The 17,172-nt window shown below is 26.6% G+C and overlaps 1 protein-coding gene across 2 annotated transcripts in view; it reads left to right on the forward strand.

Annotated features, from left to right (window-relative positions):
* LOC107446515 (retinoblastoma-associated protein) overlaps window positions 1-17,172 on the forward strand; it is a 54,151-nt gene that overhangs the window by 26,062 nt on the left and 10,917 nt on the right. For both annotated transcript variants that reach the window (XM_016061190.4, XM_043042736.2), the window contains exons 12-19: window positions 185-299; window positions 2,307-2,470; window positions 6,589-6,639; window positions 7,478-7,563; window positions 9,039-9,124; window positions 12,194-12,258; window positions 14,230-14,307; window positions 15,714-15,818. In XM_016061190.4, the coding sequence (XP_015916676.1) occupies window positions 185-299; window positions 2,307-2,470; window positions 6,589-6,639; window positions 7,478-7,563; window positions 9,039-9,124; window positions 12,194-12,258; window positions 14,230-14,307; window positions 15,714-15,818 (750 nt within the window). The remainder of the gene's footprint in view (window positions 1-184; window positions 300-2,306; window positions 2,471-6,588; window positions 6,640-7,477; window positions 7,564-9,038; window positions 9,125-12,193; window positions 12,259-14,229; window positions 14,308-15,713; window positions 15,819-17,172) is intronic.

Raw genomic sequence — 17,172 nt, forward strand, 5'->3', positions numbered from 1 at the left:
TCTTTTATTTCTCCCTTTTAAATGAACACAGTCAATATTCTATTCAAAAATAAATATCCATCTAATCTACAGTAAATTTTCCTTTGCTGGGCTTAAATGTTTACTTATGTAAAATTTCTGGCTTATATTTTGTTACTTGTTTCTATAAATTGTCCCTTAATAATTTCTTTATTACTTTGTTTAGGAATCTGAACGTTTGTCACCCGCAGGATTTTCTACTTTTATTCAACAAAGTGTTTTCCACAGATCTCTTTTAGCATGCTGCCTTGAAGTTATAATTATGTCTTGTGGAAATATAGGTTTGAAAAACGTCTTTTATTTTTAATTGCCAGTTTTAATAGCATATGTTGTGCATAATTTGAAACATTTAAATACTGAAACTTTTGGAAAATTAAAAACTGAATTTAGGTCACTGGTCGAGTGGTTACTGTACTGGACTACAGGGCCTGTGGGTGTGGGTTCGAATCCCACTGTAGGCATGGATGTAACTTTCTCTCTGTGTTCTATGTCCTTTCTTCTGTTTGGCTGTATGAATATAACCCACCCTATAAACGTGTTTGTGGTTGTATAACGTGGGCAACGCTACTCCACCGCCGTGGCTTAGCCACAGGTGCTTACTGGGCAACGATAAGAGAGTAGCGATTCTGAGGCCAATGGGAAGATAGACCCAACTATTCGTCATTAAAAAAAATATCTGCTTGAGCTTTTGCAAACCTGTTGATAAATTGAATAAAATGATTACAATTAACTTTTTTAATCACTTAATTTTTAAAAAAAATTATTTAATTCATTTAACAAGAGAAAATAATGATATGGTGCATAGCGTTTTTAAAAAATGCTTAAAGGTGCTTATTTTCAATTTCCGTTTTTGAAAGCCCTTCAAGGTGCTTTTTTCATTGCGTGTTTTTAGAAAGTGCATAATTTTCCATTTTCGAAAAGGAGATTTTTTTCTTTACCATGTCGGTTTTCTCCATGTATTATGCAAAAGCGTGCTTTTCACATTGTTCTCTTCAGCATTTTCACAATTCATTCAACCACAAGCTATTTCTGCATTCCGTCAGTGAATAGGGTATGAAAGCGCCAATCGTTTTACATGTTTGATGAAATACTTGGGAATCCGCATATGCTTCTACTGAGCTGGGTTCGGTGAGATTATTGCTCTCTAATGCTCAACTCTGCTGCATTTTTCTAGATATTTTCAATTTCAGACTTTATTTTCCACCCTCTGATATCGAATCGAAAAATCTCTCGAATATTTTATGATTTCTAATATAATTACGAAAAGAGTTCTTTGTCAGAAACTAGTTATTTTATCATGATCATGTAACGTCTTTGAAAATTATTTTGAATTTTGTTAATGTATATAGTGCTGAAAAATATATTTTGAGTGCTTAAAAAGTGTTTATTTTTTGGTGACAGATTTGGCTTCGCACTCTGAATGATTAAAAAAACATATGTACTAATTATTATGAATTTTGAGAATTTTTTTTCCCTCTTAACTACTAAAAGTTTTGAAATTTTGTTTGCAACTAATCTACAATGATTTTTTTCTACTTCTTAAAACAATCCTAAAAACAAGATGAAAAAAAAAAGATTTGATTGGAACAATAAATTTAAAAAAAGGCAATCTCATTTTCATCTTAGTATTACGAAGTATTGTAAGTGCATGCATAAGTTTATTAAAATATTATTTACATATGTAGAATTAAGTAATATATACACCTTAAAATAGTACTAATTTGAATTTCGTAAACGTTAATTGTATATATTTCTGTGTTACTTCTCATTACTGATAGTTTGAAAAGTTTGCATCTCTGAAAAAATAATGTTTTTATTGAATTAAAAAAATTTTTGAATAATCTATTTGTTCAAAATCTTTTTTTATTCATTAAATGTAATTTAAAAACAAAAACAATTAAAATTTTCTATTTTAACGAATTTAAATTCATTAAAATCAATATTAAAAATACTGCAAATTCACTCAGATTAGCAATTAAAATTTGCAGATGATTGGTGTCTTTCCTTTTTTCATTTGTATTTATATAATTTTAATAACTGTTTGCAGATTCAGCTTACATGGCAGACCAATTTTTTTTTCTCATTTTAAATTTGACCTATCAATTATTAAAATATTTTTTTCCTTCTAACTAAAGGGTTTTTAAACCTCTGTAGCATGGTTAAACCAACAATTTGACTTACAAATAAAATAAAAATATATATATTTTTTTAAATCTACTAATATGTTTTTAAAAGTGTTCTAATGTGTGTGTTTTAATTTAACTGACCAAAGGTTATTTTTTTTGTAGGTTCTGTCAATTTTACTCCAGTGCCTAATGGAAGTAATTATCAAGCACAGGGCATTGCTTTTCCATGGATATTAGAAGTATATGACTTGGAACCATTTGTATTTTTTAAAATCATTGAAAGTTTTATTAGAAGTGCGCCAACTATTACACTTCAAATCATCAATGTAAGCAACATTAATCATTGATATTTCTTTGTCTACATTTCTTTGTCTGTTCTTCCTCCAATATATGTTTTTAAATCGTTATTATTATGCATATGTGTGTGTTTGTATTATTCTATATGTGTATGTTCTGTTTTTGCTTGATATGTTTTATTTAATTTATATTTTTTACTTAATGTGTTCTATTTCCGTTAAAAATTTTTTTGAGTGCTCCTTACACTATTGTATTGATATATTTTGCTAATTGGATATATTGATACAATATTAGAAAGCACTCCTTTTTGCGGATATAGTTGTGTCAGCTGATGAGGAGATTATGTCTTTATTTTGTTTTCTAATTTTTCAAAACTTTTTTTAAAATTAATAAAAAAAAATTGAAGATATTTTATTTTAGTAACTTTCTTCTTCTCTTTTATTAATCTTTATTATTTTCCATGTTTATATATTTTCGCTTATATATAACTATGTATATATATCTTGATATCATGTCAATATTGGGTAATATGGATATAATATGTTGTCATTTTTGTTCAGCAATGTCATGAAGCGATGTAATAATTAAATACATGACATTACTAAAACAATAGTAAACTAACTTGACAACACTAATTACCTATATTATTATAATGAATTAAACAACATTTGACTTATTGGTATACAGAAAAATTTTAAATTTCAATCATAACATGTTCCAGAAAAGTGCTAGCAATCCAGAACACTATTATATCAAAGTGTATTGTACTATCAGAAATAATTATAGTGGGTATAACTTTTAGAAATAACTAAAATATGGATGATTTGCTCACAACACAGGACTATTTATTTTTTTATATTGAATGATTAATACAAAATTTAGCTGTACCCTTAGAACAGGAATTACTTTTCATCTTAGAATTATTAATTGCTGCTATGCGAAAAAAAATTTAAAATCATGAAAAATATGTTTGTTTTACATCAAAATAATTTTTTTCTTTTCAATTTTGTAATGCTTTCTATTTTATTTTTTGAAAAATATCATGATCACAATCAAACTTTTACAGTACATTCATGGTCTAACACAGTTTTGCTCCATAATAGGTTTGATTCAAATACTTTTAGTGATACAACTTCAAAACTCTAATTTTATTTTATCATTATTTTTTAAATGAAGTATTTTTATACATATTTGAATGATTTGATTGAGTGTGTGATTAGACACATTTAGTTGCATTAATTAATAATATATAATAGTTTAAAAATGTCATTAAATTAATCATTTGCATTCTCTAGTATATAATTATGTTTCTAAATACAGTGGAAAGTCTCGTATCCGGAATCGGCGGGACTTTCCGAAGTCCGTATATTTGATTTTTCCATATAATTGACCTCCAAGGTAAACAAAGCTTAAAATGATCTGAATCTAAGAAGCAGAAAATAAATAAACATTATTTTTCGGGCAATAATGTTTTAGTATTAGAATGATATCTAATCAATCATAAACAAAATATTAGAAAAAAAATAATTATTGCTATTCTAAAAATAAATATAGAAAACGAAAAAAATTCCCAGTTATGAAAATATTAATTGCTCTCTCCACCATTTTGAACTAGAACGATTCAAGCAAGAAGGGGAAATTCCCGTCATTCAATAAGGTGGGTAGGTGGAGAAGAAAAATTCATTTCCTCCTTACTTGTCATTCAAGTTGAGGGCGGGGTAGTGACNTTTTTTTTTTTTTTTTTGCTTTAACTTTGAAAACATTCAATAAAATGAAACAAAAATTTTGGAGAAAATTAAAGTCAGTAGCAAAATTATTGCTAAATTATAATAAATGCAAAATTATTGTTTTGAAATTTGAAAAAAAAATCGTTAAAAACTATACAAGATATGCAGAAAATTTTTTAAAAGAAATTTTTTTTCCTTCATAATTTCATTGTAAATTGCATGTACAAAATTGAGATAATAAGTATACAAAATGCTATAAGTATATACAATAATTTTTGAGCTTTTAATATTATTTTATTTATTAGCTTTTTTAGTATATGTGTTTGCATGTATATAATTTCTCTTTTAATGTAAAAGGGGTCGTCAGTTTTCCCTCATATATCAGGAAATGGCTGTTCTCCACCTTGTAGAGCTAAGCTCAGTTCACCTCAACAATCTCCAGGGTATGCTTTTAATAATTTAATTTGTTAGAATACAATTCTTGTTTAAATATTCTAATTAACAAGTGCGGCTTATTTGATTCAATTAATAACATTGTTTGATTTAATTACTTTGTGTCCATAATGTCTGAGATTGATTCACTATAGTTGCTTCTGACACTTGAGCTATTAAACTTTACATCGAATCTAATCCAATCGATATGCTTCAAAACATACGTATGCAAAAAAAAAAAAAAAGTTTTCTAATTTTTATGTATCTATGAAGATAAAATATAAAAGAAGGAAAGAAGTGAAAAAAAAAAGAAGGGAAGAAGTGAAAAAAAAGTGAAGATTTTAAAGAAAAGAAAATTAATAAAATTTTATTATTTAATAATTATTTGTAAGTTCTTAATAATTTTTTGCTATATACTCTTTTTCCCCCCCTCATTTTTTTAAAATTTCTTTCCTAGTTTTTTTTTTGTTACTTATAACACAATAAAAAAAGAAAGAGAGATTAATGAAGAAAATTATGAAACATACTAAGTTTTATTTACTGCTCATAAGCTACAAGAACATAGACAGGGGTCTGTCCAGGTCGAATTTTCTACTGTTTAGCGGTACCTTCACAAATTCAATTTTAGGAAAATTTCACAAATTCAACTTTAGGAAAAACGGTTTTCACAAAATATTTTTTCATAAAATTTTATTTTTGTATCCTTTAAGAAATGATAAATCTATATTTTTACCGTGTTTTTATGTTGATTTTTTAATATAATTTTAAATTTTTCACAAATTATGTCTAAATTTTCACAAAATAGGTACCTCAGGAAAACCTAGACAGACCCCTGATAGAATCCATAAAATAAGTTAATGATACAAAGAAAACAACTTATGTACATATATATGTAGGAAATCCCTAGCGATAAAAGAAATTCGTAATAAAGTAATTTTTTAAATATTCTCTAATTAAAAACTAACTTTAATGAAATTTTTTTCTAGAATTTTTTTGAAAATTTTATCTGTTCTTCTTTTTTTCTTCTTCTCTTTTTGTATAATTTTTTTTCTCCAAAAAACTATATGTACAGTCCGCAAAAAAAAAAAGATATCACCCTGAATAACTTTCGTTCTAATGATCGGATTTTCACGAACTAAGTGTCAATCTTAATGGTTCCGGGGGGTGACCTCAAATATACTAATTAATTAGTGCTAACTATTAATTAAGTTATGAAATCAGACACAAAAACGTACTTTCTCTGAATAAACATGTATTTTTTTTTACAAATTTGGAATCCAGACACTTGAATTAGGGGGGGTAGACAAAAGTTTGAAAAAATTGGATCCTAAATGGGGTCACAATAAAGGTTTATATATTTGGCGATAGTTCAGAAAACCGCCAGAAAAAGTCGCCAAAGCAAATTAATATTTTAAGGTAACCCATTGTGTAATTCAAAAGAAGAAGACTTAATTTCACTAGGTTGCTAAGCAACCAATTTCTGACTGTAAAAAAAAATTTAAATAATGCTCTGTGATTGCTCGGAGAGGTTTAATGGAAATATCTCAAAGTTAATAGAAAATATCTCAAAGTTTCTAGGANAAGGTTCCAAGAAATGCCTCTTTTGCTAGCCAGCTGCATAGTCTCAGTTGTGTTTTTTTGAAAACAAATCTCCCCCCCCTCCTGCATTCCAGAGGAGGAGCGTCATGGTCTTAGTAGATATTCTGTTCTCTTTTCTGTTGATTTATGGGTTCAATGCATAGATCTCTAGAAGCTGAGAAGGGGAAAAACCTGTCAAAAGACTTCATGTTTTTTTTTTCTAAGGAGAGAGGAAGATGAAGAAATGTTTGTTTATTTTGATTGTTAAAAAGTGTCCGGGAAATCGACCCTTCCGGAAAAGGGACGGACGTCCGGATATGGGACGTTACACTGTAATAATAATAAGTATGTTCTAGAATAGAACTAATTTATAATTACATAAGTAACATTCTATATAACTATTATTGCAGCATTTGAAATTAATAGAAGACAAAATTCTAGATTCTCTAGCTTGGAAGTCGGTGAGTATATATTTTTTTTCGTACTGTGTATATGAATATGTTTCAGGCAAATTTTTTTAGTATTATTTTGTTGTAGCAGTTTAGAAAAAAAGTAAAATAATGTGTAAGCCTGTGCTCTAAAAGTTAAATTTATCGCCAATGATTTTATACTGTTTTATATTTCACTAATTTAAATTAAGAATATATTGTGAAAAAAAAATTATGGTAATTTTAACATAAATGTCTGGTAATCCTGGAAAAATTTGCTCCAGAACTTTGCGAGACATCTTGTTTTATCTGTAAGAAATCAGATTTTTAAGGGAAAAAAACTTATAATGCAAAATTGAAATGCATGCTATACCAAGTATGTACGATAATTTCTCAATTATTGTTATTATTATTTTTTTTCTGAAAAATCGTTAATATTATTTTCTAAGTGTAAATGAACTTAGTAATCAAAACTCAGCTAGCGTTTTTTCTCTCTCTTTCTTGCTTTAACTTTGAAAACATTCAATAAAATGAAACAAAAATTTTGGAGCAAATTAAAGTCAATTGCAAAATTATTGCTAAATTATAATGAATGCAAAATTATTGTTTTGAAATTTGAAAGAAATTCGTTAAAAACTGTACAAGATATGGGTAATTAAACTAGCTGTTTTAAACTGCTCATGCACAGAAAAATGTAAAAATTTTTTTTTTTCATAATTTCATTGTACAATTGTACAAAATTGAGATAATAAGTATACAAAATGCTATAATAAGTATCTACAATAATTTCTGAACCTTTATTTTTAATTTATTTATTAGTTTTTTTAATATATGTCTTTGCATGTATATAATTTCTCTTTTAATGTAAAAGGGGTCGTCAGTTTTCCCTCATATATCAGGAAATGGCTGTTCTCCACCTTGTAGAGCTAAGCTCAGTTCACCTCAACAATCTCCAGGGTATGCTTTTAATAATTTAATTTGTTAGAATACAATTCTTGTGTAAATATTCTAATTAACAAGTGTGGCTTATTTGATTTAATTAATAACATTGTTTGATTTAATTACTTTGTGTGCATAATGTCTGAGATTGATTCACTATAGTTGCTTCTGGCACTTGTTAACTTTACATTGAATCTAATCCAATCAATATGCTTCAAAACATACATACGCAAAAAAAAAAAAAAACTTTTATAATTATTATGTATCTATGAAGATAAAAAATAAAAGAAGGAAAGAAATAAAAAAAAAAAAGTGGAAAGATTTTAAAGAAACGAAAATTAATTAATTTTTATTTAATAATTATTTGTAAGTTCTTAATTTTTTTCTATAAACTCTTTTTTCCCCCCTCCTTTTTTTGTTTCTTTCCTTGTTTTTTTGTTATATTTAACACAGTAAAAAGCCAAGAAAAAAGAGAGATTAACGAAGAAAATTGTGAAAAATACTAAGTTTTATTTACTGCTCATAAGCTACAAGAACATAGAATCCATAAAATAAGTTAACTATACAAAGAAAACAGCTCATGTACATATATATGTAGGAAATCCCTAGCTATAAAAGAAATTTGTAATAACGTAATTTTTTAAATATTCTCTTATTAAAAACTAACTGTTATAAAAATTTTTCTAGAATTATTTTGCAAATTTTATCTCTTCTGTTTTTTTTTTTTTTTTTTTNTTTAAAGTTGAGTTTTTTTTTTTTTTTTTTTTAAATTTTTCAAAAACTATATGTACATATTTAGTTTCAGTACTCACCTTCTTATTTAAGGCATGGTGTGTATCTTTTTTAAAAAGTTCTTAAAGATGCTTATTTTCGATATTCGCTTTTTAAAAGCCCTTAAAGATGCTTTTTTCATTGAGTGTTTTTAAAAAGTGCTTAATTTTCTATTTTCAAAAGGGAGATTTTTTTCTTTACCATGTCTATTTTCTCCATGTATTATGCAAAAGCGTGCTTTTCACACTGTTCTCCTCAACGTTTTCACAGTTCATTCAACCACAATTCATTTTGGCATACCGTCGGTCGGTAGTGAATGAAAATGCAAATCCTTTTACATGTTTGTTGAAATACTTCCAAGTCCACATGGGCGTTTTCTGAGCTAGCTTTGCTGAGATTCTCTTATGTGCAACTCTACTTCATTTTGCAAGATATTCTCAATTTCAGGCTTCATTTTCCGCCCTCTGATATCGAACCGAAGAATCTCTTGATCTTTTTATAATAGCTAATATAATAGTAAAAAAAAAGAGTTCTTTGTCAGAAACTATTTATTTGATCATGAGAAATCTTAGATTAATTTTTGAGTGCTTAAAAAGTATTTAAAAAGTGCTTATTTTTTGTTAAAAGATTTGGCTATGTACCCTGTAAGAGAAATTTTTCACATATTTAAATTTACTTTTGACTGCTTAACTTGTTTTTGATCATAACTACCTCTGTTTCAGATTTTGGTCTCCTAATAAGGATATTTCTCAGCAATCGCCCAGCACTCCCCATAGATGCCATGGAATTAATTTATTTCTCACTAAAGGTAAATTATACTTTTTTGTCCCTCTCTAATCTCTTATTCAATTTCTACTATTAGTTCACCCTCTCCCAAATACCTTGTTCAAATTTTCAATTGGTAATAAACTACTTTTTATTCATCCATTCAGATCAAATACATTTTTTTAAACTTGTGGTGGATGGCACTTCACGTTAATACAATATTTTCAAATATTAATTCATTAATTAAATTTAATTAATTAATTTTAGTTTTATATAGGAGAAATTTTTTTAATTATTTAATAAAAAGTAACTAAAATAAATTTGTTTCTTTGTTGGCCTAAGTAGGAATTGACTTTAAATTTTTTTTATTTTTATATTACTTGTTTTTATATTTCAATTAAACTTTAATTATAAAAAATGCCTGATTTGTTAAGCAAATGAAGCAATTCAAAATTTTATGTATTCCTAAAATCAAAAAATATATTGATTAAACTAACTAGGCAAATTTTTCGTTTCAAATCGCATCACTATATCATTTGTGAGTACATCTTTTTGTAATGGGAAAAAAAAGTTTTTTTTTGCTACAAAATTTAATTAGATCTTTAAATGAAAATAGAAAAATATCTAACCTGAGTTCACTTTGCTTAAATAAAGTGAAAATTTATTTGAAGCATGCTTTTTCTTGTGCATAATCTCTTGAATGTCTTGTTCATGTAAACCAATAAATAAATAAAATAATTGAGGCACAAAATTCCAGAAAAATGCAAGTATTTTAGATAACTGACAGTTTTTTTGAATTCATTGCAATTTAGTTTAAAATTTTATTTGAAATAAATTGAACAAATATACATATATTTTTGAAGACTGATAAAAAATAGCAATCTGCACTTTATCTAATCAAAATTTTATCACATGTTTTAATGAATAAGTTAAATGTTACATTATTTGCCATAATTAAATTATTTTAGTATTAGATTGTGTAATATTACTAACCAAACTAAAGAACCTAATCAGCATATCATCCCTTTACACTTAATTCATAGTGGTTGGTTTGAGGGATCATTGATAATTATTTTATTTCATTTTAGCCTAACCAAACCAAAAAATGTATACAGTATACCATCCCTCTACACTTGATTGATGGTGGTTGGTTTGAGGAATTACTTCATTTAATGTTAGCCTAACCAAACCAAAGAATGTAATCAGTATACCACCCCTCTACACTTGATTGATGGCGGTTGGTTTGAGGAATTATTTCATTTCATTTTAGCCTAACCAAACCAAAAAACGTAGTCAGTATACCATTCCTTTACTTTTTTAATGATGGTGGTTGGTTTGAGGAATTACTTCATTTAATGTTAGCCTAACCAAACCAAAGAATGTAAACAGTATACCATCCCTCTACACTTAATTGATGGTGGTTGGTTTGAGGAATTACTTCATTTAATGTTAGCCTAACCAAACCAAAGAATGTAATCAGTATATCATTCCTTTACATTTGAATGATGGTGGTTGGTTTGAGGAATTATTTCCTTTCATTTTAGCCTAACCAAACCAAAAAATGTAGTCAGTATACCATTCCTTTACACTTGATTGATGGTGGTTGGTTTGAGGGATCATTGATAATTATTTCATTTCATTTAGTTGTTCCGAAACAACAATATACCACCATTTTCAAACTTTGCATTATATGTAAGTTTTCCTTTTGTTTTATAACTTACTATCATTACGTCATACGTTTAAGATATCCTCCTTTTTCTAGTCTCTCAATAATCTTACTATTTAACAAAGAGCAACTGTCAATTTGAATTGAATGTCATTTTAATAATAAATCATGAAGGATTGTTCTCTGACAGTTTATTTTGAAATTAAGAAAAAAACAGTCTTTGTTTAATACATTTGGAAAAATATGTCAGAAAATTGAATTTGATGCTATATATAAATATTGAATTTGATGCAAAAAGTTTGTTTTAACAAAACACAGTTTTGGCATTTATTATTTTTATTTCTGGACTTATTCGCAATTTAAAAATTTTATAGAATTCCATTCAGGGATGCCACAGGTGACTATTAGCAACTATTTTTGACTTGAGGTGACTATGGCAACCTTTTTTTGCCTGAAAAGACTAAAAAAGCAACTATTTTCAGGAAAAGGAGACTTTTTTGTGCTCCTAGCAATGTTTTTTTTAGCATAAATTGGGTTGACAACCTGTGGCCTGCTGTAGCTTCTGAACACAATGAATTTTTCTTTTTAAAAAAGTAAACAATTTTGAATTGCAAATTTGAGTCATCTCTTTTTAATGCTCTCAATTGGCACAGATTCCATTGTAAATCTATTTTGTTTCTCGATCGCCTTTTCAATGGCTATTGCTGCGAAATTCTGCATGTTTTTAAATAAACCCAATTTTTAATGCGATATTACGATGCGAGAATTTCCAATTTGAGTAATAACTTTTCACAATATATATTTTCTAAATCAATTGGTTAATCTGATATTTTTTTAGAAAAAGTATGTTTTTTTTCAATGAAGAAATATTTTTTGAACAATATCAAGTATATTTAATTTTCTGCAAATATACTAAGTCTTTTGATATAAAAATTTAGTGGCTAGAACACTTATGTTTATATAAAAATTATCATATTTGGTTCCATCTTGACTAAATGGATAATGGTATGTGACAATTAAGTGATTTAATAAAATTTTAGTAATATTTTTATTCTTATTTATGCAACTATTTTCATAGTTTTCGGCAACTATTTTCATGCGTTTGACTACCAAAAGCAACTATATTGTTCATTTTTTTTCTGTGGCAACCCTCTACCTTGAATGAACTGGTAATTTTTATTTTAAAAAGAATGTTTAGATACTGTTATTTTAAATTGTTCCAGTTTACTTTCACCATTGTACATAACTCACTACTACTTCCTTTTAATAGCAAATTCTTCAATTAATAAAAGTTAGTTTCCTGTAGTTCTCAACTCATTTTCAACCTTGTCATATAAAAAATCTTGTATTTAAATTTTCTTAGGCATAAATTTTTTATTTTATTTCAACCTTGTCATATAAAAACTATATATGTTCCATATTTTAAATTGTTTTTTTCCCCTTCAGTTTGTCGTTTAGGTTACCAGAGACTAGAAAAAATGTGTAACCTTTTGGATATAGATAGAGACACTGTAAGTGTGTTTATTATTTATTTATATTTTTCAGTTAACTTAATTTTTTTCTTATTTGTTAAAATATTGATATGAAAATAACCATTCATTATTTTAAATATTAATGAAAATATCCACCGTATTATATATTATAATTATTAAATCTTTTTCATATTGATTTATTAAAGAAGAAGTAAGAAATATACTTATTTCATTTAATGGTTGTTTAATAATTATTTCATTTATCTTACATTTTGTGCTTTTGACTTTGATATTTGATTTGAGATTTTGATAATTTAAAATCAAAAATAAAACTGAACACTTATTTAAAATTCGTTTAGGTACTGATTATATATGTTGTAAACATTTTTTAACAAACTAATTTGTCCTTAAAAGAAATAATAATTGTAGTTATTGCATTTCAAACAAATAATAGTTAAGAAAAAATAATTGTTCTAAAATAGTTATCCTTTTTTATCTTGGGTAACACAATAAGTTTTGGCATTTACTATGCAAGCAATCAACAGAAATAAACATTTCTCACAGCCAAGTACATGTTCGCCTTTTGACATATGCTTTTAGTTTAAAACAAGTAGGTTATTTTCACAGCGCAGCAATATTTTGTGTTTATTAATTACTTTGGTAATTTCCCAGCACAATTATTGCTCATTAATATGAAGAAATTGTTTTTATTCTACTTATTTAATTATTATAATTAAAAAGGCACAAAACAAATAAACAAATCTGTTAAAACTTTTTAAAAAAATGATTAATTTTACTATCTATTTAATTTCTTACTACCTACCTATGACTACCTATTTTATCTCTTCCCTTATAAGATCTTTATAATAGCTTTATATATGTAGCCGTTACATAAATTGTAGCCATATCTGTTGATAGTTCCTTTAGCCATCATTTTTTCAGTTTATTACCAAATATTCTATTGTTTAAGTTGTCTTTTCAAAGCCCCGGAATTTTACCAAAATCAGAGGGTCAACTTATACAATGCTAAAAAAGTCATACATTCGTTGATTGTGCAATATCATGCATTATAAACTATGAGATAGGTATGAATAATTCTGTATCAGTATATCTTTACAAATTACCTCTTACAGAAACTGCCAGTGGAGTAAGTGGTTATGCAACATCTATCATTGAAAGTTGTATTCGATAAATCAATTTAATTGTATTAATAAATCATTTTAATTTGCGATAGTCAAATTTAATTTTATTTATTCTATCAACCGCTTTAGCTTTTAAAATTCATACGAAGTTATTTCAATAAACAATGTGTGTTGTTGTCGCGAGAGAATTTCCTATTTTCTGAAAAATTGTTGGCTGATAATATACATATTGATCTGTTTTATTGACATAACTTGATCTGTTGATGACACGATCTGTGCACTTGTTCTGTTTTATTGACATAAACTGTTAAGAAGAATTTGCAAGGTTGCCACTCTACGGGAAGAATAGAGAAAACCTGGAAAATACTGAAAAATCACCTAAAATAACAGGGAATTTTTTTCTTTCTTTACTAACTGGGAAAATACAGGGGATTCTTTTTGTTCTTATTTTCGCCTTTTAAAAAATGGTGACCACTCGGAACTATTTCATTTACTATAGCATTATTTAAGTATGTTGAGCTGTTCCTTTTTTTTTTCAATTAAAACCAATACATATAGTTAGCCCAATATAGCTCACACAAGAGTGCATCAATTGTTGTGTTTCTTCTTAATATATTGTGTAAAAGATGTACAAGGAAGACAGGGAATTTTTTTTCCGGATTTGAGTGGTAACCCTGAATAAAAATAGGGGGCAATTTATAATCCGGGATTTATGTGGTTTAGTTCCAATAGTTTGTATGGTCTAAATTTCAGAGGAATATTATATAGGTATTATAAATTTTCCTTGAATAAGTTCTTGCATAACTTTCATTTAAATATTAAATTATTTTGTGATATAACAATATGCCTTTTTATTTTCAAATTACAGTTAACTAATATCTGGACTTGTGTTGAACATGTGCTTTATGAAAAAACACACTTGTTAAAGGATCGACATTTAGATCAGGTAAAGTAGATCTTTTTGAACTTTTCTGAATTATAATTTTTAGTATTACAATTTTCAGCCATGCTAATCTGGTTGATGCAGACAATTTTGTCATTTCAGCCATTTTATAATAATAATTAGTATTTATGTTTAAAGTGTAATACAGACTTTTCTAATAATGTAAATAAATTGTTTTTGGATTTTATAATAATAATAATTAGTATTTATGTTTAAAGTGTAATACAGTCTTTTCTAATAATGTAAATAAAATGTTTTTGCATTTTCAAACATTTCTTTGGCAATTGGAGGGGGGAACATGTTATTTTAGTTATTTTCATAAATAATTTTTAAACTGAATTTTTAAATTTTTTTTTAATTCTTTTTATTTGTTATTCATTAAAGATTATATATTTTTTCTTTTTTGTTTAATATTGTTTTCAGAGTGGTGTAAGTACGTGTATAAATAAATTAAAGTTTTTTTTTATTAAACTGAATTATATAAAAAAATACATATTTGTCAGTATGCATCAGATAATTTAGATATGATTTCCTTTCACAATTTGTTTTATTTTATTTTTATTTGTTTTATTTATATTTGTCTTGTGTACTTTGCTCTTGATAATTTTAATACGAAAGAAATTTTGCATAAAATACCTTTCAGGTTTAGTTAGATCTAACAAGTAATTTTTAATTTAGTGCAAAATGAAGTTTTAGAATGCTTACTTCTTAAGTTTTGTTTTTAAAATAATTACTTATTGATCTAATTATAAAAGAGATTTTATAATAATCTAACTATATAACAGTTATTTAGAGCTTATGTAACAGGTATTTAGAGCTAAAGGTTTTCTGGAAAAAGTGATTTTTTTTCCCTCTGTCTGTTTTTATCCCAGTTTGTCAGTTAGATTAGTCTCAGAAAAACTTAAAAACTGGTCCCAAAATTTATAAAAGAACTAAAAACTAAATTCACTGCTTTAATTTTCCAATTATGTAAAACAAATTAATTCTGTTTGATGTTCTCTGTCAGCGATTTCTGTTTTTAAAATATTAAATCAGAAAGGTAAAGTAGCGAGTTTTCGAATATCCTTTTAAAAATTTTGCTAACAGTTTTTCAGCTTACAAGGCTATCTTGCATGGCTTACAAGAACACTATACAAAGGAAGATTTTAACAAATATATTAATGTTTTTATCTTTTGTTCTAAATAATAAAATTTGTTCCTACTTCTTTTTAAATATTAAGAAATGTACAAATATAAATTGTAAAACCAATCAAAGAAATAATATCCTCTTTATTGCTGCCTAAGTTTATGATAACTGCTATAGTTAGGGAGTAAAATATTTCATGAATCAAAATGTATTTTATTTTAACTGTCTCTTTATCCTGTACATTTTTCTGTATTAAGTTGTTAAAATGTCTTATATTTTTTAGATCATTATGTGTTGCATATTTGGTGTTTGCAAAGTAGCTGAGAGACCCGTTTTGTTTAAAACAATAATTGCCTGTTATGGCCAACTATCTAATTTTTCCTCCACAGTAAGTTCTTTAATATAGAATCGCTTGTTTTTTCACTTATTTTAAATTGAACTTCCACACTATTTTTATTTACAAAGATATAGTACTTTTTAGTTTTCTAAGGCTGAGCACAAGCAGCTTTTTCGTTCCTCAAGGAAATTTAACCCTACCACAAAATTTGTCAGCTACAAATTGTTTGTGGTTGCTCCCTTATACATGGTGGACTAGAGGATGGGGGCTTGAACAGCGAACGGACCACTCCTCAGGGTCAGCAGAGGGAGAAATAAGGATTGATAGATTTATGAAGAATTAGAATGCAGAAAGCCTTATCTTAACAATTTGTTCTTAAGGAATATAACATTTCTTTCAATTTGTTTTTGTGGGGTATCTATTTCATTGAGGAACAAAAAAGCTGTTTCTCAGCCTATTGTTTCTATTGAATTTTAGTTTTTCTCACCAATGTGTGTCTGTGTATATATATATATATATACACACACACACAACTGTGAAGGAGGTTTCTTAACTCCAATATTGATCTCATCAAAACTAAAGGTCTGTTAATTTTTAAAATTGTAATGGGAAATAAAGCAGAATTCATAAAAATTTTTGAAAAGGATTGCTGTAAAAGTTTTTCCTTGCATACCTCTTGAACTTTTAGTCAGAATGCAAAATGAAATCAATTAATTTTGGTGTTATGGCAGCAAAGGTTGACTTGACATAAATCATGATTAAAATCACAGTATAAATCATTTGATTCTTTTTTTTTTTTTTTAAATCAATAATTCAAATCAGTTGTGATTTTTTTAAAAAAACACTGTTTATTAACCAATTTATTATTTATTTTTAATTAATTTAATTTTATCTAATTAATATAATGCTCCAAATATAAAAATTATTTGCTCCAATCTGCTCCGAAAATCAAATTTACTTGCTCCAAAATGGTTAAAGTTCTGTTCCGTCCTTGAAATCTGCAAAATAACTTATTTTATATTATCTATATTTTCATCTAGCTATTTGTATATAACACATTTGAGGGCATGTTGAAATCTTTCAATTGAAAATGAGTTTAGAGTCTGACAAATTTTTAAGTCTCTGCTTTATTGCAATGATGTTATGATACATTTTTCACCTGTCATTAATTATTTTCCATAAAAATTTTGCATGATCTTGTTAAGTCCATAATTATTTATTAAAGTATGTTTATTAGGAATAATTTTCTTCCAGCCGGGAGAACCTGTATATTTTCTTTGTTTAATATTTCTATAAAACATTTCTTATTCATTATTTTTTATGAAAGTTATTTAAGTTCTTTTATGATATTTTATTTAAATCTATAATTATTTATTGACATTGGCTTTTAAACAAGTTTTATCAA

Source organism: Parasteatoda tepidariorum, chromosome 4 (genome assembly GCF_043381705.1).
Source record: "Parasteatoda tepidariorum isolate YZ-2023 chromosome 4, CAS_Ptep_4.0, whole genome shotgun sequence".
Classification (NCBI taxonomy): domain Eukaryota; kingdom Metazoa; phylum Arthropoda; class Arachnida; order Araneae; family Theridiidae; genus Parasteatoda; species Parasteatoda tepidariorum.